Source organism: Polyodon spathula, chromosome 6 (assembly GCF_017654505.1).
Source record: "Polyodon spathula isolate WHYD16114869_AA chromosome 6, ASM1765450v1, whole genome shotgun sequence".
In the NCBI taxonomy this organism is placed as follows: Eukaryota; Metazoa; Chordata; class Actinopteri; order Acipenseriformes; family Polyodontidae; genus Polyodon; species Polyodon spathula.
This window is the reverse complement of record NC_054539.1, coordinates 47,322,935-47,345,045: the sequence shown is the minus strand read 5'-3', so window position 1 is coordinate 47,345,045 and position 22,111 is coordinate 47,322,935. Positions and strand designations below refer to the sequence as shown.

The window sequence follows — 22,111 nt, the reverse complement described above, 5'->3', positions numbered from 1 at the left end:
ACTGTGGTACATGTCCAAAATCATATTTTAGAATATCTCACTGTCTTCGCAAAACATACATGATTGAAGCAAGGTTGTCCTATAAGTGCTCAGTGGATAAACAGAAAAATGACAGCAATAAAAACATTAATTCAATTGTTTTTACAGTTTATTGTACAATATAAAACTACAAAAGGCTGCTCAAATTTCATGTACATCTTTCCATTGTTTTTGTACTACAGTCCATACCTTGTGAATACAGTGATCTGTCCACCCCATCCCCACCCAGATGAATATGTTGGTAATATTGCATAGAAAAAGGCACAGCTCCAGGGTCTGTGAAACAAATACAGCATTCTTTCAAAACAGAAGACAAACCCTCCCCCAGACCCAACACCAAGTTTACACAACCACCTTCCCTTTTCCAGCTTATAACTAAACCATGTGTAAATAAAGGTATAATAGCAGAACCCTTTTTTTATATATATAAATATATACAAGTAACCAATACTTTAAAACTGTAGCTCTTGCATTGTAAGCTTGGAGGTGTGTGTGGGTAGGGTGAAAAATAAATCTGACAGAGAAAACATGGCTTCCACCCCCTTTCAATACAAAATATTCTTTCCAGCAGGAATACATTCCTACCATACATTCTGTACAAATTACAATCCACATGTTAGCTACACAATAAAATAAATATATTTACACAGAAAATAAAAGAATAAATAACTTAATTGAAAACAAAAATCACTTCAAAACCAAGGTTCTTTTTATTTGCAGTTGTTCCGTCTGCTCTCTCCATGTCATTTCAAAATTGTTCAATTTACTTCCATACAATAAATATTAGTTCCCTCACCCCCTTAATATAATACTCCTCCTCAGGCGCCCTTCTGTATTCTCAAATGGCTGCACTGCAACTGTCCTTGATAAGGTCATTATATATATGCAAACCCTCCAACATTATTTAAAAGTTAAATGCACATCAAACAGAAGAATAAATTACATAAAAAGGTATAAAAGGAAATGTGCTGCATCATGCATCGGTTTATTTTGTTTTTTTTCCTCCAACATCAGTTTCATTTTAAGAGGAGCGAGGCGGTTTTCTGACAGATACAAATTGATCTGCAATGCTGCTGCCCTTCTGGCCTCTGGTAATTTTTATTAGCATTCACTTCAAAGCACCCAGCAGATGGGAAGACGTGATATTTGTGCAGGCTGGTCATGAGAATCCTATGGTCAGCAGGAAAAAAAAATGAAATAAAAATACAAAACCATACAACTCTGAAAAGGCATTTTTGTCGACTGTACTTGAAGTACATACAGAACTTAAAATAGCCACTTTAAACTGTGCTGGCATTTCTTTGTTAAATTATTCCCCTACATATAGTAGTAAAAAAAAAAAAAAAAAAAAAAAAGCCTTTGTTCACAGTTTCAAATGGGGAAAGATATGGTAAAACATTTAAAAATACATATCCTTAATGCAGATAGATCAGCTGACCAGATTGGTTTTCAAGACTTCTTTTTAGCCTGTAGCTGAGAATTCACATTTTAGGGTAGAGCACTACAGAGCTTAGAGGAATGAAAGGTAAAACAGCATTTGCAAACTATTAATGAATCTGTTAGTTATTAAGTAATATATATATATATATATATAATATATATATATATATTATATATATATATATATATATATTATATAATTTTCCTGTGAAACTGGTCAGGGTTTATTTTCCTGCCAACACTTAGCTTTAAACAATAGTGATTCAACCCCATTGTGTCAGTCCTTTTATATGCTACCTTGTATGAGGTATCCTTTACAAACCCCTGCTTACAGTGGTTCTTGAAAAACTTTAGTATGTCACCTTTTTAAAAAAAATAATGCAGTACAGACAAATAATTAAATAATAACAAATCCATAAGAAAAAGATGCAATTTAACTGCAGAAACAAGTATCTACAAGTTCTTTCATAATGGGGACTTTTCTAAAAGCTGTGCAGCGAGTTAAAATGCCAGTTTGCCATAAAATAAGACCCAAAAACGGATCCCTGACAAGGAGAGAGCAGGGGAAAAAATAAAAAAAGGGATGGCGTAAAACATAATACATTAAAAAAATTCAAAATGATAAAAGTTATTACTAAAATAAGCCATATGCATTGTCAACAACATAAGTTGTAACCCCGCACAAAGACAGATAAAAAAAAAAAGTACCATTAAAAAGCTACAATGCCATAGTAAATTTGGCAACAGCCACGGTACATTGCAATAGTTTCTATACTTAAATAAAAACATACAAGGCAATGCATTAAAATATGCTTTTGGTACAATTAGGCTTTTGCGAAGAAAAGTAGTAGATTCAGGGGAAAACATGCATAGAAACCTGTATACTGCAGGTAAAATAAAATTAATATCAAGTGTTTTGAAATTGTAAAGCAGTTAGAATTACTTAAACAAGTGACCAGTCATATTACATATGCTAAGTGATGACACGGTACTGGCTCTGGATTCAGGAGTGATGTCAGGTTACATAGTCCATCAGCTGCTATTTTCTTCACGTGAGAAATGGGATTCACGGACAACCTATTTAGACATACTGTACTTTTGTTTTAAAACAGCGTTTAAACACAGAGAATTGTGTGCTTTAAGAAAGCTTAGGTTGGATGACACTGGAAGAACAAATGAGTTGTCTGCCCACATTAAGATAGTCAATCAAGTCTATATTGTACAGCTGTAGAATGAAGACCACTTAAACGTTACAATATTTTTTTGTATTAAAAGGTAACACCAATCAGGAGTAGGAACATTCTTTAAATGATTCAAATCGTTTCACTGCCGCAACCACATGATGTGTTTGCATGCATTTTATTTTTTTTTTTCAGTCACTGTCTGCATCTTCAATTGAAAACTTAATGTAGGTAAACACGTTTTCAGGCTTTAAAAAGAAAACAACCATTTACTTTCTAATTTTAAAGCACAAAATGTCTTTAGCGGGTACTCGAATATATTAATACACAAATAACATATGAAAAAAAATATTAGCCAATCAATACAATGCATTTGAAACAAATACATAATTTAAGCCTTCATTTAGTGGCTCTGGGTACTGAATCTTAGGTTTTCTGATTTCTCTCTTATCTAGATTAGTTTGTCACAGTGAGTGGTTAGCAAGAAAAATGTATTGCCAGTTTAGTAATACACAAACTTGAATGCTGCAGTTGTAGTTCACAATGGATTAATGTGTGAACCCTTTACTGACATACCTTCACCTTCCCTAAAGCACATGTATTTACATCCAGTAAATTATTGCAGACTCTTTGATCCAGTACTTGCATTATTCACATATAAAAACGCCATAATATTTGTATAAAAGTACAAGTTGTTCTTGTATGTTTGAAGTACGCAGGATGTCTCTGAGCACGTCCTGTCAAAATAGCAACTTTGTGTAGAAACCTTTTTTTCCCCCTCTTTTAGAAAACAGTACCATCAATTGCAGAATTTGTACAAAAATAGAAAATAAATTTGGGCAGCAGTTTTTAAACAGCTGTGTAATGGGACAGGTCAGTTACATAATGCTGATAGGCACAGATCTGATAAATCAAAATGGGTCTTCTTAAAAATATCCGGGTAAGAAAACACAAAAACCAAAAACGAAATCTCTAAATATGAATTCTCTCATAATATACATGATTGAAAACCAAACCAACAGAAATGCACTTGCAATTCAGACTTTCTCTGTACAGTATATGCTTTGTGCTTAGCATTTTAAAGTCCATTCTTTGCACCAGAACATAACTGTTTGTGGGAATTATTGTGTTTTCTACAAGTAGACATGTCTTGCAATGAAGATTTAAAATGGAAAATAAAAATTACACAGAACCAGAATTTACAAAGTGGTCATACACAGATGAAGGAAGCATGCACAGTGTTGTACTGGGTGTTATCACCATATATATATATATATATATATATATATATATATATATATATATATATATATATATATATATATATATATATAAAAAACTATACAAAATACAAAAGTAAAGGTTTCTTGAATATTAGTTTTTTTCTGATCAAGAGCCAACAAGAACTTCCATTATGTGGTCCAGTTCTGCGAGGTCCATTTTGAAAGGCTGACTTGGCGTGACTGGTTGATTGTTATAAGGAGATAAGGTTTTGAGGAGATCGTCTGCGGTTACAGGGGCTATTTTGGAGGTGGTCCCCGCAGTGGTCGTGCATGGGTCAAAATCGTACATAGAGGTGTCAATATCAGCAAACAGGATGTCATCCAGGGCAAGGTCTGTAAGGAAACCAGTGGAAGTAGTAATCTCAAAGTTACTGGGAGACGTCGAGTCTATTAGCCTGGATTCAGTGGCTGCTGATGTTTTGCTCTCCTGCTGCGTGACCAGTCCCTCAAACTTTTGGCTACAGACCTTGGTCTCAAGGTCTTTAGAGACCAATACAGGTGGTGGCGACGGCAGTGGTGTTCGGGGAGCTGTCGCTGTCACTGCTGTGGTCTCAGGGGAGGTAGATGTTGGACAAAGCTCCTCTATTTCATCCAAGGCTGAGGAAAAACTGTCTTTAATAGCCACCAGTGGGGGGGGTGGTGGAGGTGGCTTGGGAGGCCCATCATGCTGGGGGTGGGGAGTCAGACTTGTAGGGGTAGGCAAAGTGCAAAAAGAAGTAGCATCATCATCCTCGAGGAGAGAGGCAGGGGTGAGGCAGGACTCTAGTGGTGTAGTGCTTATTAAAGCAGAGAGCTGGGCCGGCTGGGCTGACAGGATGCTGAAGGCTGGCTGCACCTCCCGGTAGCCCTCGTCAAGGGGGCTGTCTTGCGGCTGGGAGGCGGCGAAGAACATGGGCCGCAGGCTGCCCTCCTGTTTCAGCTCCTCCTGGATGCGTCGCAGCATGTTGTTGATGAGCACCCGCTTCTGCAGGCTGGGCTCCGTCAGCGCCCGCTGGTTGTACAGCTTCATGAGGGAGATGTTGAAGACGGTCTGCCGCTGCAGGGTGTAGGACACCTTTGAGGGGCCGCCCCCCGCCGACGTTCGCGCCGCTTTGCCTTCCAGCCCGTCTTCATACTCGTCAAGCTTCCGCTTTGCCCCTTTACCCAACATATATCTGCAAGAGAACAATACACAAGCAAGGATGGTTACATTTTTAGATCAGAAACAGTAGGCAGTGTTTTACTTTGATGGAACTGCATAGGCTTGTCACACTTTGCAGTATTGGCTGTTCATAAGAATAAGTGCAGAGTTGATCTTGAACTGAGGAATACTACATTGGAACTCAATAGGAAAAGACATGTATTTTGTTCACTTTCAATTGCCTGCCAAATTGTGTTTTCTTGCCAGTAAATAAACTACATTTTAAATTTCTGAGTCGAACTGTAACTGGGAATGGACTCGCAACATGATTTTAGAATTACAAGCCCTCTAGTGTAGGTCACTATACCAAAGCATGAATATGCACACTACACACAGATCTATTTTAAACCCAGTGTATCTACTGTAATGAAGCTCGCTCAATGAATTCTACTCTAAATGTTGCTGCAGTAGGTAAAAGGAGGCTTTGCAGGAGTGCTGGACCCTAAGGGTGCAGACATCTCTTCTCATTCTTTATAACATGCCAGTTTCATTAATTTCACCAAAATGGAGACTATACCTCTTCCCCTAGTTCATATAGTACATTCCCCACCATTAGGGCTTCTGATTTCTCCCCCCTTTCCCAGTGAAAAAAACTAACTACAGTAACCTACAAAAAAAAACCTTCAGTAGTTAGGCAAGGTCTTTCCTTCCTGTCTTATCTCGTATTGATTTGTACTGAATACTTTAAACCCACCCCAACTACTGAGTAGCAGCACATTCCTACATTTCAATTGGAGGATTGTAACACGCGTGCAAGATTTAAAACAATTACTTGAAGCAGAGGGTTGTTCTTCCTCGTGTAATTTAAAGCTATATTACAGTTCAACAGTACTTACACGCTCTTAGAATTTAAAACAGAACTGCAAATTGTGGCAAAATGTAAAGAAAAATATGCCCGTGACCATAAGGACTTTGTTCTAGTAGACAAGGAAAGAAGGTACAGTTGAAGTGTGCAAGTACTGCCAAGTTAATATTGACAGGAACAAAAATGCCTATGAATTTTGGAAAATAATCGAACGCAATAATTGCATATCAAAAATGAAAGCCCGAACTGAAACTATTTACATAAAACTCAAAAATAGCTAAAAATAAGCACCAAAAAATGAAATTGATAAAAAATGAAAAACAGAAGCCCTAATTAAATGATTAAATTTATGTAAATCAGAAAATGTTAAAAGAAAACAAATGGCAGCTCAACAGTTTGTAATCTTTAGTGTTTCTTTGTAACACTATGGGGCAACATTTTTAAACATTACTTGTAATTTTAGATTTTTTATGTTAAAGTGGAGACATATTTCGCCAACATAAAAAACAAACAAAAAAATAGTAAGACAAGGAAACCACTACACAATCAAAGTAAGCAAAAAAACATTTTTTATTTGACCAAAGAACAAGCAAATAAACAAATAAAGTGCTGAGTGCAAGTGCAAACATTTTGGTCGTTTGACCATCTTCAGTGCTGTGCTGAACAGGTTAGGAACACCTGGGTATTTAAAAAGAGTCAGGTGTTCAATTAAAAAAAAAAAAAAAGAGAGACAGGTATACAGACCAATTAATACATTAGAACATACAGACATCAGAAGAAATGTATACTCAATTAAATAATTACATTAATAGGAAAATATCATATATAATAACAATGTACAAATGTATGTTTGAGACAGATGCCTTTAAAGAATACCTGTCCTTATCACGTTTCATCACTATTGGTTCTCTAGATATATGTAAAACATGACATAAAAATTTAAATAAAAGTAACCTCAAATCTAATCCAATCTCTCAAACACCCTAAACTCCAGAATACCTATGTACTTCATATTCAAAATCAGACCCTTTTAAACCAATTGAATCCTGTTAATACTACTGTATATTCAAATAACATTAACATTAAATTAGCAATCCCAAAGTATTGTCTTACCTTCTGAAATGGAGATACAAGGTCAGATTGTATAGCTAACTGCTATTATATACAAAAAGTGAAGATAGTCTTGAGGGCATTCTTCTTAAAATGCACGTACAAGTTTCAGTTGACTTTGTTTTTGACAATGATTTCCAGGAAATCTACAGAGCTAAATGACTCAAAACTTCCTGTAAAAAAAAAACAAAACAAACAACACGTCTATATATAAGAGTTAACATGTAGGAGTGTCGCTGACTACTGACTGCAGCTCGCCTTCCCTGCTTTCTAACCACGAGCACCCAGGCATGTCGAGACAAGTGTACCTTCCCTAGAAAAGGATTTGCAGTGAAGAACCTGCCCAGAGGTACTGCAATCACACAACTCTCAGCTTTATAAAACAAGCATGTATATTATGCATTTCTTTTTAAAATAAACTTTTTTTTAAATATTCAATACGTAAAAGAAAAAATGTTTTAGTGTGTGTTTGTGTACAGTCATTTTCCAAATGTAAACATTACACATCTATCTGCAACTCTCATTACCCTTCTACTTCTATGTTATCTATACAATTACTGTAATACCTGTACAGTTCTACGCTAAGCGAAAACTGCCTCAAAAACCACTAAAGGGACCATCAAAGTCTTTCTATGCAGGTTTTTTTTTTTTAATGAATTAATCAAAGTCAGCAGTACTGCAACTTGTAATGTGACACAAATAAAAATAAATACATTTTAAAATTGATTTATCTATTACTACCACAGAAATTACATGAATATAAAAAATAATAACTATAACATTACTAAAAACATAAGAGTTATATTAAACTAGAGAGAAACTCGCCCAATCAATTGCAAAAGCAAAATATACTTTTTTTTTGTTTAAAAAAGTATTAGTCCTCTCATTGAACAGCTAATGCTATGAAGCTGCTTTTGTCTCTCAAGATTTAGTAAGAGTAAAAAGCCCATGAGCAGTAGCTTCTCAAAAGCTGTCCTATGTCACTGGAGGTTTCCCATTGCTCCTTTTCCCAACTTCAAAAATATTTACCGTTTCTTGGCTTTTCACTGGTTCCATCAAACACTAGTATTGAGTTTGCAATCTGATCGTTGTTCCTGCCGATTGTCAAGCCTCAATTTCAATTCTCAGCAAACAGTTCTCAGGAAGTATGATTGCCAGGCAGTAGACTCTCTCTAGCTGTTGCCATGACAAACAAGTCAGCTGGGAATTCACCTACAGAAATAAGGGAAGTAAAAACCCTACTACAACTACTGTACAGTACTGCAATAGTTGTGTAAAGACCACATAAAAACAAAACTTACTGAAAGAGCCCAGTGTGTAAAAAAAAAAAAAAAAAAAAAAAAAAAAAAAAAAAAAAAAAAAAAAAAAAGCATAAGGGGTTGAAACAGAACAAAAACATCAAAAAGGGGGGTGGGGGTGGGGATTATCCCTCAGGAGCAGCTGGAGTCTCTCCCTCTGTCCGTGTGCGGAGTGAAGTGAGTTTACTACAGGGCATGCCTCAGAGGAACCAAATGCCTCTGTAGTCTCACCCTGTAGATTCATGCCCTGCTTTTTTACTCAGCAGGGCAGTCAGGCAGCGATTGGCTGCCGATGTCTAAAGACTGGAAAATAAGTTGGGAGTGGTTAGTGTAATAAGTGTGTCCCAGAGCTGGGCTGACACTTGGCTGCTTCCGAATTTATATCTTGTGTAAGTGGAGTACCCCCCCCCCTCTCTTTGGAAATGCTTTAAATGTTCAAAGTACCATTCATGCACCCCCTAGGTTATGTAGGACCATATCATTGAGTACTTTTTTCACCTCCAAATAGTGTAGTATTGTAAGTAGGTTTTATTTTAAAATTACAATAACAAAGGCTTTACCAAGTAAGTTGTGTTACAATTTAGACCGAGTCCACATCACCCAAACCCAACACCAAAACGAAATGCACTATTAGTACATACTGTACATCTCTCTGAGAAGTCTCTTCACAGGAGTATACTGCTGCACATCTTGTAATGCTGTGCAGGTCAGTTGCGGTACAGCTAATGTTCAGAGCAGTGCTGACCTAAATTGATTCCGTAACCAGAATCTCAACTTTAGCCAGTGAAAACATTCCATCAGTTTGCGCTCTTTTTCTATAACCTCTTTGAATTAGCATTGGTGAGGATTTTGCAGCACGATAGAGGAAAGGTTTTATAGACACGCAAACTGGGACCTTTGTCAAGAAGCAGGGTCACACCTCCTAGTGTATTATGCAGACAAAAACAGCAAACAAATCTGCAGTTATTCACTTTTCTACGTCTCTGTAAATTTATCTGTGTTTCTGGATTGTCAAAAGCTACTGGAAATTTCTAAATAATAATAATAAAAAAAGAATTAAACAAATATGAAATGTAATTCCATAGCTACTGTATAACACCACATAATATTACCTGCCAGTTCAACACTGCAAACAATTAAAGGGATTCTATTGTTTCTTGCTATCTCATTTACTTCCAAGGACAAGACTGCCAACAATTATACATTTATGCAGCCGCATAAAAACAAAGTTTTACTGAACAAAACTGATGTACAATATTTAAATCAAGCTTTAAAACAATGTCTTAAATACAAATGGATAACCATCCTTGCTAGTTGTGTACTGTAAATTGGTCTTTATAAGAGATTAGTCGAAACATTCTTTGTTGCAGGCAACACAGTTAGGGCAAGTTGACAGTAGTGAGCAAGAGAGCAGAGAGAAAGGGAGAGAGAGACAGGGATATTACACTGTAATCCAATACTACTCTTTCCATCCACGTGCCTAGCCCTCACTCTCTCTGGCTTGTTGCATACTGTACTGTAGTATTTGAGGTCCTGAGGGTGCAGCAAGGTTCCAGTGTTTATGAATCGTCAGACACACCTCATTAAAACTATCAACACAACACCCACACTGTTTTCATTTCAGCTTCAGGCCAATTGCAAAATAAGTTATTTTACAAATAAACAGCAGCATTATCCATTGAAAGAAATGGGGGCTTAGCATGCATGATTAAGTCAATGAAGCATATGGGGGGGGGGGGGGGGGGGAGGCATGTCAAAGAACATCTTCCTCTTTATGGACCCATACTTTGAAGTATAATTAAAAAGGCAAAAGGGGCAAATGGCTTATGTTCATTAAATGGCCTCAAAGGCAAAGTGAGGCAATGCAGTAAAATACAGCAAAATACAAGAAACTACAGTAAGTCAGAACAGTAATGTAACCGCAAATAAGTTGTTGAAACTGAAAAGACCAAAAAACTGTTAGACTAGTTTGGACAACATCACCAGTGCTACTGTATATACAAATATAATTAAACATGAAAATGAGAAAGCAAATATGTTTAACCTCACTGAAAAAAACTGTAAAAGAACAAGTTCTTTACAACCAGTTATAGATTAAGTTAGACATTATCTTGGCTATGGAATGTTTTCTCTTCAGCGTCACCTGCAAGACTTGCCTAAATTTGCAGTCTAAAAATAATGTACTGAAACCTAACGCTGCCAAGTAATGTTAAGCTGTTACAGGTTTGCAAGAATACTGCAGATTAGTTGTTCAATAGCAGAATACAACTGCACAAAACCCAAATATCACAGATGCAGCCGTACACATATATGCTGTGATACTTACAAATGACCAAACTGGCTGAAAAACAACATTTAAAGCTACTACTCTTGATACAGTACATTTCTTGTATTCTACTGCAAATAATGTACATTGTCAGATAATAAATTAATATAGAAATAAAACACAACTGCCTCACATATTCCTTAATATAAAGAGTGTTACACCACAATTCTAATGAAGTAGCCATTTAGGGTTTTTGCTTGATAATATTGTAAACACCGACACTGGGAGTGTTGCTAACAACGTATCTCTGTGCGAGCCAGTTCGGGGACAGTTGTGTTCACAGTACAGTGCAGCAACAAAAACAGAAAAGAAAAAAAAAAGACCAAAGCCATCACAATGCCAGCTCTGGATCCGGACACTGACGTCTAGAAATACTGTAGGATGGGTGCTTATAAAATTCAAAAAAGTGTTAAACCTTATTGAAATACTATAAATTCATAAACAAGCCAAAATAAATAAATAAATAAATAAATAAACCAGTTCCTATTAAAAACACTACAAGTCAATAAATAGCCTATCAGTTTGTGTTAAACAATACTATTGGATAAATAATCCATTGCCTTTGATGAAATATTTTTGGAGGTGTCCGTATTCAACCTGTAGCAATAAATATTTTCTTTTCTAAATTAACGACATTATAGAATATTTTTCCACTGTGCTACCAAAGGAATGTAAAGAAAAACTTAACCTCTCATTTAATTGCAAAAACGATTTAAAATGGAATGGGTAAATGAGTGCTTGGAAAGCTGCACATACATCACAGAAAGCAAGCAAACAAGCAGGACAACAGAAAACTTGTTCTCAGCAAATCACTGGCAATCACCAGCACTTCTCTTGCAAGGAAGTGGTCCTGGCCTGCAGACATTTAAAACTTGTCAGACCTGCTTTGTGGCAGCTACACTATGAAGCCAGGCTGCCTCCAACACAAGCACAGTTCTCTCTCTCTCTCTCTCTCTCTCTCTCTCTCTCTCTCTCTCTCTCTCTCTCTCTCTCTCTCTCTCTCTCTCTCTCTCTCTCTCTCTCTCTCTCTCTCTCTCTCTCTCTCTCTCTCTCTCTCTCTCTCTCTCTCTCTCTCTCTCTCTCTCTCTCAATTCAAGGAATAAAAAAAAAAAAACACTCTCACTCAATTAAGGAAGTAAAACATGGGTGTATCCTTTTAGAACTTATATAAAAAAAACATATATATACACCACACAAAAAAGTCTGACTATATATATAGTATTTATATATGTTATTATATATATAATATATATATATTCTATGTATATATAGTATATATATTATGATTTTTTATATATATATATATACACACACACACACACACACATATATATATATCTATATATATATATATATATATATATATATATATATATATATATATATATATATATATATATATATATATATATATATATATATATATATATATATATACACACACACACACACACACACACACATTTTTTTGTTTATTATGATAATTTCTGTTTTTACATGAAGAACACCATGCCAGACTTGAGCGTATGTATAACATACTAAATGAATATTTAAACAATGACGTTAATGCGTTGTTTTAAATGTCCTGGTTATGGACACAGTCCTTAAATACAATAATATGCATTAAGTAATCCAAAAAAAGCAAGTGTGTGTGTGTGTGTGTGTGTGTGTGTGTGTGCACATGTGTACTGCCTTCAGTGAAGACATGACTGGCTTCGAAAATCAGGGAAGGGCACGCAAAACCTCACTGTGAACATCAAACTGTACAAAACTGACAGACAACACAGGAAAATGCTTTAGAAATATAATATAAATATAACTGCATACAGGAGGAGATCTGCCACATTGTAGGTTTTAATCTACAATGCTTTGCCAGTCTTGGTTCAGAATGGACCTTGATCTCAATAATTTATACAGTATGTGCTCTTTGCACTATGTAATCGCAGCCTCCTGTTCCTGACAGAGATTTGCTGCCAAAAGCTTATTCACCACACTCAGAGACATACATTTCCAAAAAAAGTGCCAGGAAGGTCTTTAAAATTAGGTCACCAGATATCTCGGTCTACTTTTTGAAGCTGATGCTGCCTCTTACAGAAGGAATATGGATCTGTGTGCAATTTGTATTACTTTATTTCAAAAGCCAGCCTAGCCCAGATGTCTCATGAAAACTTTAAGCAGAGCCCAAAGAAAAAACAATACAAATAGCATTTCAAAACAAAAGAACTGCATTGAAGATGCTCTTCAAAATATGATTTGAACAGCAAAGACATAGGTAGCAGTTTGTGCTGTGAAAATCCAAGATGGGTGTTCTGGAACAAACTGTTGAACACTCATTTCAATATGAAAGTACTGCACAGTTCACACATCCCAATCCTGTACAGCAATTACTGTACAATAGGATCTCGTTTAAGCCCAGCACAGCTAGGGAAAACACAGAAAACGACTTCAGTTTACAGACCTTCTTCAGAATGGAAAATTGCTGCAAATTGCGCAATGATCCTTAGTTGTCTGGGCTCATAGCGGCACTTTAAAATAGGTTAAACATTCTTATATAACCATTCTTTGTTTTGCTTGTTAAAACTGTACAATTCCTTGCAGTTATACTTACATTTAAAAATATCAGCTTGTTGTATAATTTCCAACAGTGGGGTTGTGCTTGCCTGCGTTATTTTATTTATTTATTTATTTATAAACAGCTGAGGAGGGTTTCAAATAGAAAGACAATAGTTGGATTTCTGGTCACACTGGAGGATTCAAAGCACGATGAGCAACCACCACAATGCAATAAACTGAAAATTAGACTTTACAACACATAACCTGAAAACCAGTCTACAATGGCGACTGCACAGCCAAAACGTGCATTGAGAACGAACATTGCTGCAAGGCTACACTTGAGATTACTTTCAAAACCCAACTTTCTGAAGACAAACAATAAGACACCGTAACTTGATTACTGCACTATATGGTACATTAAGAGCTACACGTCAATTCTGTATTTAAGAGCTACAGAACTTCGTATACGGTATTGTTTCATTCTTGTTGTATTATTAAAATACATGCATTACATAATACTGTACAGTGTGCATATATAAAGAACATCACGATGCATTACTACATTTATATGTTTAATATATTTGTACAATATTTGAAAAAAAAAAAAAAGCAATTTGCAAAACTGTACTTATTTAAACGCCGTCTCCCGTTTCAAGTTAATAACGTTGTTGTAATTTTAAAGCCAAACTCAGCTGCCACCAAGAATTTCACAGGCCAAACAAATTCCTTAGACACTTCCAAGTTCAACGTGTACACTCCGCTAGGCTACATGCACACATTTAAAACGAGTGGTGTCGCTGACTTTACAAAGAAAGAATTGAAACGAGATTTAAAAAAATAAAAAATAAAATAAAGTCAATGAGGAGAGTGGACTGGAGGTCAAACCCTCCACATTACTGACCTAGATGCAGCTTTTTAACGGCGACTTGGCAGATCTTATGTAAACATTTTTCAGAAAAAAAAACTCTGGTAATTAAGACATGTTCCGAATAATTGTGTCCCATTAAAATGATCACAATATGCAAACAAAACCTTCTAGCAATGTACTGTAAGCACTCAAACCAGCTTTGTTCTGTGCTACACAACTGTCCGTATCCAAAAAGGAAGACAAATACACGTCAATACAGTGCTACCGACTGATGACCCGAACATGAAAGTGTTAAGAGAAGCCTGTGTTGCATTTCGTTTTGCGATTTTGACAACAGCAAAATAAACATGTAACATCCCGTTTAAAATAATGACAGGCAAAACACATCGTATTCTAATTAACAAATGCAAAGAGTACACTTTTTTGACGATGACTTGAACTTACCACATGAAGTTCCTCCTGAGAATTAGAATAAAGCATTAGGGTCACACTTTGAAAAACAGCGCCGGCTCCATATGTCGGTGCAAGTTGCATCGACTACTCTTCATGTACAGCACGGACTACACAATGGCGTGAGGAAAAAAAAAAAAAAAAAAAAAAAAAAACCCTCAACACAGATTGAAACCGAGAGCTGCTGCTCAAACTCTCAGGGTTGCTCGTGAAAGAATGACGTAAATAAAAGCTCCTGCGCGGAATTGCTTACTGAGCGGGGCTTCAACAAGCTAGGTCCGCCCCTCACTTTCCCCCACCCTCTATCTCTATCTCCATCCCTCTCTCTCTCTCCTTTCACACTTGGCAGCTGGAGCACCAGCGACTGCAAGAGAGCAAGCCAGGCTTCACATGCCCCTATTCGGGCTAAGCAGCCAGTCAGAAGCAGAACTCAAGCTGTGCTCCCGGTCTCTCATGTTAGTTCCATGTGCTTTTGTCCCAAGGGACCACACAGGACTATAAATCTGCTGCTGCTGCAAGCAACGCTGTATGTTGAAAAGCAGGTTTACCAAATAAAATAAAACACTATGGACAGTATAAACTGAGCCAGTATTAAAAAAAAAACAAAAACAAAACACAATGTCCAGCAACAGCAAGCCAAGAGGCAATTCTCTCTGCTTCTGCACAACAGAGCAAAAACACTGCTCTAACCGCAAATATGACAAGCATTTAAGTTATTCAACAACTTGAAACCGGTCATCAAATTCATTCCAACTTGTTAAACATTCTTTAAATGGCTTTTGAGCATGCTGAGGAACTGGATAATAACTGGTATTTTAAAACACATTTGTTACCTTGGAGTTGCAAGGGGTTTAGAGTAGTTTTTGTCCCCAAAACAAACACACACACACACACACACACACACGAAAGGAGCTGTAACTGCAGTGTACAAAAGGTTTACACAATTTAAAAAAATATTTAATTCAGGACGTTTTGGACAAAACCCCCTCTTCAGCTGTGTAGAAAAAAAAAAATCTACAAAGTGCAGTAAAATATATAGATTTATAAAGACTGTCCAATACAAAGTGCTCAGGTACCAGAAAATACAGTGTTAATATAAGAGGTGTTTTTGTAATAAGGATTCATTATATCCAAATTAAAAGGGACCTGTACACTGTACAGGAAACAAGAGATCCCTCATGCACTGGTGGAGGAAGAGGAAGAGGAAGATGGTCCCTGGTGCAGGACCTTATTGTGGGTCCCCCTCCCCAAACGTTAATTTGACCCTTATTTATAAACATCAAAATACCAAATCAAGTGTTCAATGTTTAACTGTTTAACTCTGAATCCTGCCTGAATAAGATGCATACTTTTGCAACAACCTGCAGGTTACAAATACCATTTATTGTCATATCTTTATACTTTACAGGAAATAGCTTCAAGTTTTAGCATATTGATCATAGGCAAGTACAAAATATATACATGTTAAAAAAATAAATAAATAAAAAGTGCAACATGAGGGTACTGCATCATTTAAAAACACACGTCAGTAAAACACCTCCTTGCACAAGCCTCAGCTGCGTACTGCATTGAACAACTGCATCTGTTCCTGCCTTGAACTTCCTCTTACAGAGGCCTAAAAACAATCTGGTGGCTTGTCATCACTAGGAGATATTTGATCCTGGACAGACAGATTTCACTCACCAGTGAGAGCCAGTTAAGCAGGTAGTTCTACTGAAACAGCGCCGAGTGCAACAGCACAGCAGCCGTCCAGATGCTACTCAAATTCCACACTCTATGCTAATCAATAATGAAGGCTTGGCACCTGCTCTGTCTTAAAGGCTCTGGTACGGACCTTAATCTTGGCCAGTAGGATGGTGACAGATGTTCAGCCCATTTCCTGTATTATTTCAAGGCCAAAGGGTCTGTGCACGGACTGCGACACTGGGCAGCAGACTCCACTAAATGATGGTTTCAGCCCTACTGCCTAGGGCACGCTTCTGTTGACAGAGAGGTGTAAAAATGCACACAGGGATGAAAGATAAATACAGAATAACTGGGCAGTTAATTTAAAAAAAAAAAAAAAAACCGAAAATTATTTTAGTGAAGCTTTAGATAAATCACAACAGGCATAATATATAACTCTCATGAGCAGTTTGTGCAATAATTGGATAAACCAGGTATCTTTTAGTCCAAGCCACTTACCACACTATTGATTGTTACCGTCAGTTCAGGTAACATTGATACCCTGCTTAACAGATATTGCCTTATATGTTATATGAACTGTGGCGTCTCAGACCTTTCCCCCCCCACTTAGAATCTATATTATTTCTACAGAACATAGTTCCACTGCAGTACGACAGTATTAAGCCAGCAGAGGGCTGCCTTTGCTGGCTGTTTTGAACAGTAGACAGAAGCCATTACTGAGAGTTAAATTTATGTCTCCTTCAGCCAGAGTGTTGCTAGAACACCAGAATTGTGTATGCAGTAACCAGAATCGGTCATTATGGTTCACAATGCAACAGTGAAAAAAAAAGTCTACACTAATATATATATATATATATACACACACACACACACACACACACACACACACACACACAGTGCCTATAAAAAGTCTACATCCCCTTGAACTTTTTCCACATTTTGTTGTGTCAGCGCCTCAGAGTTTCATGCATTTAAATGAGGATTCCCCCCCCCCCCCACTTACCTACACATCATACTCCACACTGTTAAGGGGAAAAAAGTTTATTGAGAAAAAAAATTATATATTAAAAATACAAAACTGAAAAATCATAATTGGATAAGTCTCCACCCCCCTGAGTTAATACTTTGTTGAAGCACCTTTTGCAGCAATTACAGCTGTGAGTCTGTTGGGATAGGTCTCTACCAACTTTGCACACCTAGATTTGGCAATATTTGATCATTCTTCTTTACAACTGTTCAAGCTCTGTCAAGTTCCTTGGGGAGCGTTGATGGACAGCAATCTTGAACTCCTGGCACATTTTGATTGGATTTAGGTCAGGGCTCTGACTGAGCCACTCCAGGACATTTACCTTTTTGTTCCTTAGCCACTCTAGTGTAGCTCTGGTTGTGTGCTTTGGGTTGTTATCATGCTGAAAGGTGAACTTCCGTCCCAGTTTCAGCTTTCTTTCAGAGGGCAGCAGGTTTTCCTCAAGGACTTCTTTGTACTTTTCTCCATTCACTTTCCCTTCTATCCTGACAAGTGCCCCAGTCCCTGTCTATGAGAAACATCCCCATAACATGATGCTGCCACCACCATGCTTCACAGTAGGGATGGTGTTCTTTGGGCGATGCACTGTGTTGGGTTTGCGCCAAAAATAACACTTTGCATTTAGGCCAAAAAGTTCCATTTCAATTTTGTCAGATCACAAAACTTTTTGCCATATGGCTACCGAATCTCCTCAGTGTTCTTTTGTGTACTTCAAAACGGGATTCAAGGTGGGCTTTCTTGAGTAATGGATTCCTTCTTGCCACCCTACCATACAGGCCAGATTTGTGGAGTGCTTGGGATATTGTTGTCTCATGCACATTTTGACCAGTCTTGGCCATAAACGCCTGTAGCTCTTGCAAAGTTGCCATTGGCCTCTTGGTAGCCTCTCTGATCAGTCTCCTTCTTGCTTAGTCATCCAGTTTGGAGGGGGTCAAGAAGAGCTACTTCCTTGTAGTGACCCCTGGGCAACATCTCTGACGGCAAAAAGCTCTTCAAATTGAATTTACCATGCAATGCTTAAGCAAAGCAAAGCAATGTTGAGCTTGGTTAGTGCTTGGATGGGAGACCACCTGGGAATACAGAGTGCTGTAGACTGCATGTTAAGCTCATACAAATATATATCTCCAGTTTGGAGGGTCGGTCTGATCTAGGCAGGGTCTTGGTGGGGCCATACACCTTCCACTTCTTAATAATCGTCTTGATCATGCTCCAAGGGATATTGCAACTGCTTAATTTATCTTGAAATCATGTGAAGCACTACAATTTAACACAGGTGGAGGCCACTTAACTTGGTGTGTGATTTTGAAGGCAATTGGTTACACCTGAGCTAATTTAGGATTTCTATTAAGGGGGGGTGGACACTTATACAACCAAGCTATTTCAGTTTTTATTTAATTAATTGTCTACAAGTTTCTAGAATATTTTTTTCACTTGGAAGTTGTTGGGTAGGATAAATAAAATTAAACAATAATAATAAAAAAAAACCTATTAAAGCATTTTAATTCCAGGCTATAAGGCAACAAAAGGTGAACGATTTGAAAAGGAGTGTAGACTTTCTATAGGCACTCTGTGTGTGTGTGTGTCTATCTATATATATATATATATATATTATACATACACACACACACACACACACACAGTACTGTGCAAAAGATTTAGGCAGGTGTGAAAAAATGCTGTAAAGATTGAAATCAAAAATAGACATGTTAATAGATTATATTTATCAATTAACTAAATGCAAAGTGAGTGAACAGAAGAAAAATCTAAATCAAATCCATATTTGGTGTGACCACCCTTTGCCTTCAAAACAGCATCAATTCTTCTAGGTACACTTGCACAAAGTCAGGGATTTTGTAGGCATATAGTCAGGTGTATGATTAAACAATTATACCAAACAGGTGCTAATGATCATCTATTCAATATGTAGGTTGAAACACAATCATTAACTGAAACAGAAACAGCTGTGTAGGAGGAATAAAACTGGGTGAGGAAGAGCCAAACTCAGCTAACAAGGTGAGGTTGCTGAAGACAGTTTACTGTCAAAGTTAATGAAGCCAGGCACAGAAGCAGCTGCTTGTGACTACCTGTGCCAAACTGCATCCAACACCCATCTATCATTCAGCCTTCTACATCTACCTTATGAAACTGTGTGAAAGCAGCCGCTTGGCTCCCTCCAGCTTTTCCAACACACCAGACCTTTGTCTAATCAAGCAATTTGTTAAAACGGAAGGGGCAAATAACAAAATAAAAAAAAAAACAAAAAAAAAAAAAAACCACACTACTGCTACTTCTAGAACTATTTCTGTCACCCGTCTATTATTAAAGCAGACTCTGGCTTCGACAGTGTGTTTAGGGGTTTTCCACTGGAGACACCCTGGTGCCTGTTTTACTCAGACAGGGAGGAGAGTCTGAAACAGTTCTTTAAACTGTTGTCATGGTTATTACAGAACTTACTATGACTAACCACCAAGGTTAGAGTTATTTTTCTTTCAAACTACTGTTGGACCAAGACCAAGAGAATCAAGGGACTGGATAAAGAAGCTGACAGTTTGACACACAATATTTCTGTACATAAGTACAAAAAAATACAAATACCAGAATTGACTCTGTGTGTGTGTGTGTGTGTGTGTGTGTGTGTGTGTGTGTGTGTGTGTGTGTGTGTGTGTATATATATATATATATATATATATATATATATATATATATATATATATATATATATATATATATATATATATATAATATATATAAGATTTGATGGAAAAAAAGAAAAAAAAAAAAAGTACCAGGAAACTTGGTTGGGTCAGATATAAAAGGTTAATAGTAATTGATTGACTGTATGTATTTTAAAACAACAACACTGCAAAAGTAATGAAAAGTGATGAAAATTGCATTGGAAAGCTCCCTCTACACCTCCAGGCTGTAATATATTGAGGTATTTTTCCCAGCTGGGGCACAATTTAGCTGTTAGTTTTAGGAGTGACGCATATATCTAGAATGCATAGTTCCTACTTTTATTTTATGATTTTCCCAGCCTGTGCCTCCTAATCCCGTAATCCACCAACTCAAGCTTTTGTTTATTAGCGGCAGGAAAAGGGTCGGGCGCTCTTGTTTATGAAGCATTACCCCAGGACTGTACCAAACACGAACAACCGAGTTGCTGGCACTGGATTTTCTGTTGCTCATCTGCCAAGTCAAAATGCAACTTTTAAAAACTAGATGTGTCCTTGGAAATTATTTTTATTTGGGTGAGGCTTCAGCCACACACAAGTTTAACTAATTTCTTAGTAAATGCATCACAGACAGTATCTCACAGCTCATTATCATTGGGTCTGGTTTTCATTCATAATGTACCACGTTAAAAAAAAAAAAAAAAGGTTTTTGATTTTTGATCAGTCGTGGAAAAGGAAAACAATAAGACAACTTTAATATTGATTTTTTTTTTTTAGTGGCAGCTCAACAGGTGAAGCAAGAGAGGCTCCCTTCATTCACCTAAAATTTCCACATCACAGACTTCCTTCCTTTTTCACCAACTGTATTTTTCATTGAGTTTTATTTATAATGTACTATAAAATAAGGCATTCAGAAACATTCAGCGCATTCAAATAAAAACACCAGGTATGCCAGAAGGGCACGTTGCCATGATAAAGATAGCTTGGTTAAGCAGGCAAGCTGCAGACTGCCTACCAGCTCCGGCGAGATGAGGACTCACAGATCGTGAAGTTGATTGATGGTGGGATGTTGGATGGAAAATGGCATTGGACGGTTGAGCGATACCATGTGCGATATTAAAAAAAGGAGTTATCTTTAGGACAATATAATTATCAAGTTTACTTCAAAAAGGAGACAGGGACACAAGTAAGACAAGCTTACTTAATATGTACAGTTGAACCTGCCCTTATTGATTAAGAACATTATTATTATTATATAAAGTTGAACATGTATCTTAAATTATTATGCTTGCCATATATATATATAATTATAATTTAAGCCATAGAGCCAGTCGATGCGGGCTTTCGAATATTATATATATATTATATATATATATATATATATATATATATATATATATATATATATATAGAAAAAACAAAAAGTGGGCCACATTTACTTCAAGGTAGGTATTTAAACATTTTATAAAGGCCTGAGATATATTAAAGAATGGGTGTACAACCTCTTTTACAGTCGCAATGTTACAGAGTTGATTCAGACTTAAGAGTTGTAGAGTGTGGTGTCTGCTTGCACAAGCTACAGATCCTACATTAAAAAAGTTGCTTTAGAAGTTTAAAGATTATCTCAACTTCCTTTTAATGTCTGTTGAAATTGTTCATAGTTTCCACTTGGTTTCAACATGGTTTGTGAAAAATAAAATACCTTGTCCCTGTTCGTTTAGGTCAACTGTAGTTTGTATATTGTTAATAAGGTTTGTTGAGGGACAACATGTTTCACTGCCTTATACACTCTCTTATTTTATAAAACGAGACAGTCGAATCAAAATCATATTTTTTGTGGGGGGGGTTTACAGTTTTTCTAGAAGCATGCATTACTAATTACTGCTAGAAATCTATTCAAATATAATTTGCATTCCACGTATTATTTCAAATCAAGCATGTTAAACATTGGCAATAAATATCAAAGTGGATATTACTATGATACATTTACACCAGTACACTTTAGATAAAGCTCACCACACCAGTTGTTCTGCAGTTAAAATGGCTGTGTAACACAGCATTTCTAGCTGTAAACCAAAAGGATCTCATCTTGTTCTGTCGTAATTTGATACAATCTTCTATTAGTGCACTTCTGCTAAACCAAACTGCTGTTGTGACCATCAAAGCTAAGGAGTATCAAAAGAAGTAGTCTAC

The 22,111-nt window shown here is 36.7% G+C and overlaps 1 protein-coding gene across 5 annotated transcripts in view; it reads right to left on the bottom strand.

Annotated features, from left to right (window-relative positions):
- Positions 1-4,000: 4,000 nt before the first annotated feature.
- Positions 4,001-22,111, bottom strand: part of LOC121317249 (SERTA domain-containing protein 2-like) — a 39,119-nt gene continuing 21,008 nt past the window's right edge. The window contains exons 1-4 of one of the 5 annotated variants that reach the window (XM_041252964.1): positions 14,528-14,697; positions 8,068-8,250; positions 7,042-7,211; positions 4,001-5,097 (exon numbers count right to left, since the gene is read on the bottom strand). In XM_041252964.1, the coding sequence (XP_041108898.1) occupies positions 4,050-5,093 (1,044 nt within the window). In that variant the 5' untranslated portion in view covers positions 5,094-5,097; positions 7,042-7,211; positions 8,068-8,250; positions 14,528-14,697 and the 3' untranslated portion in view covers positions 4,001-4,049. Of the gene's footprint in view, positions 5,098-6,536; positions 6,607-7,041; positions 7,212-8,067; positions 8,251-14,527; positions 14,755-22,111 lie in introns of those variants that run through there. The other 4 variants (XR_005950492.1, XM_041252966.1, XM_041252963.1 and 1 more) reach the window with 4 other exon arrangements.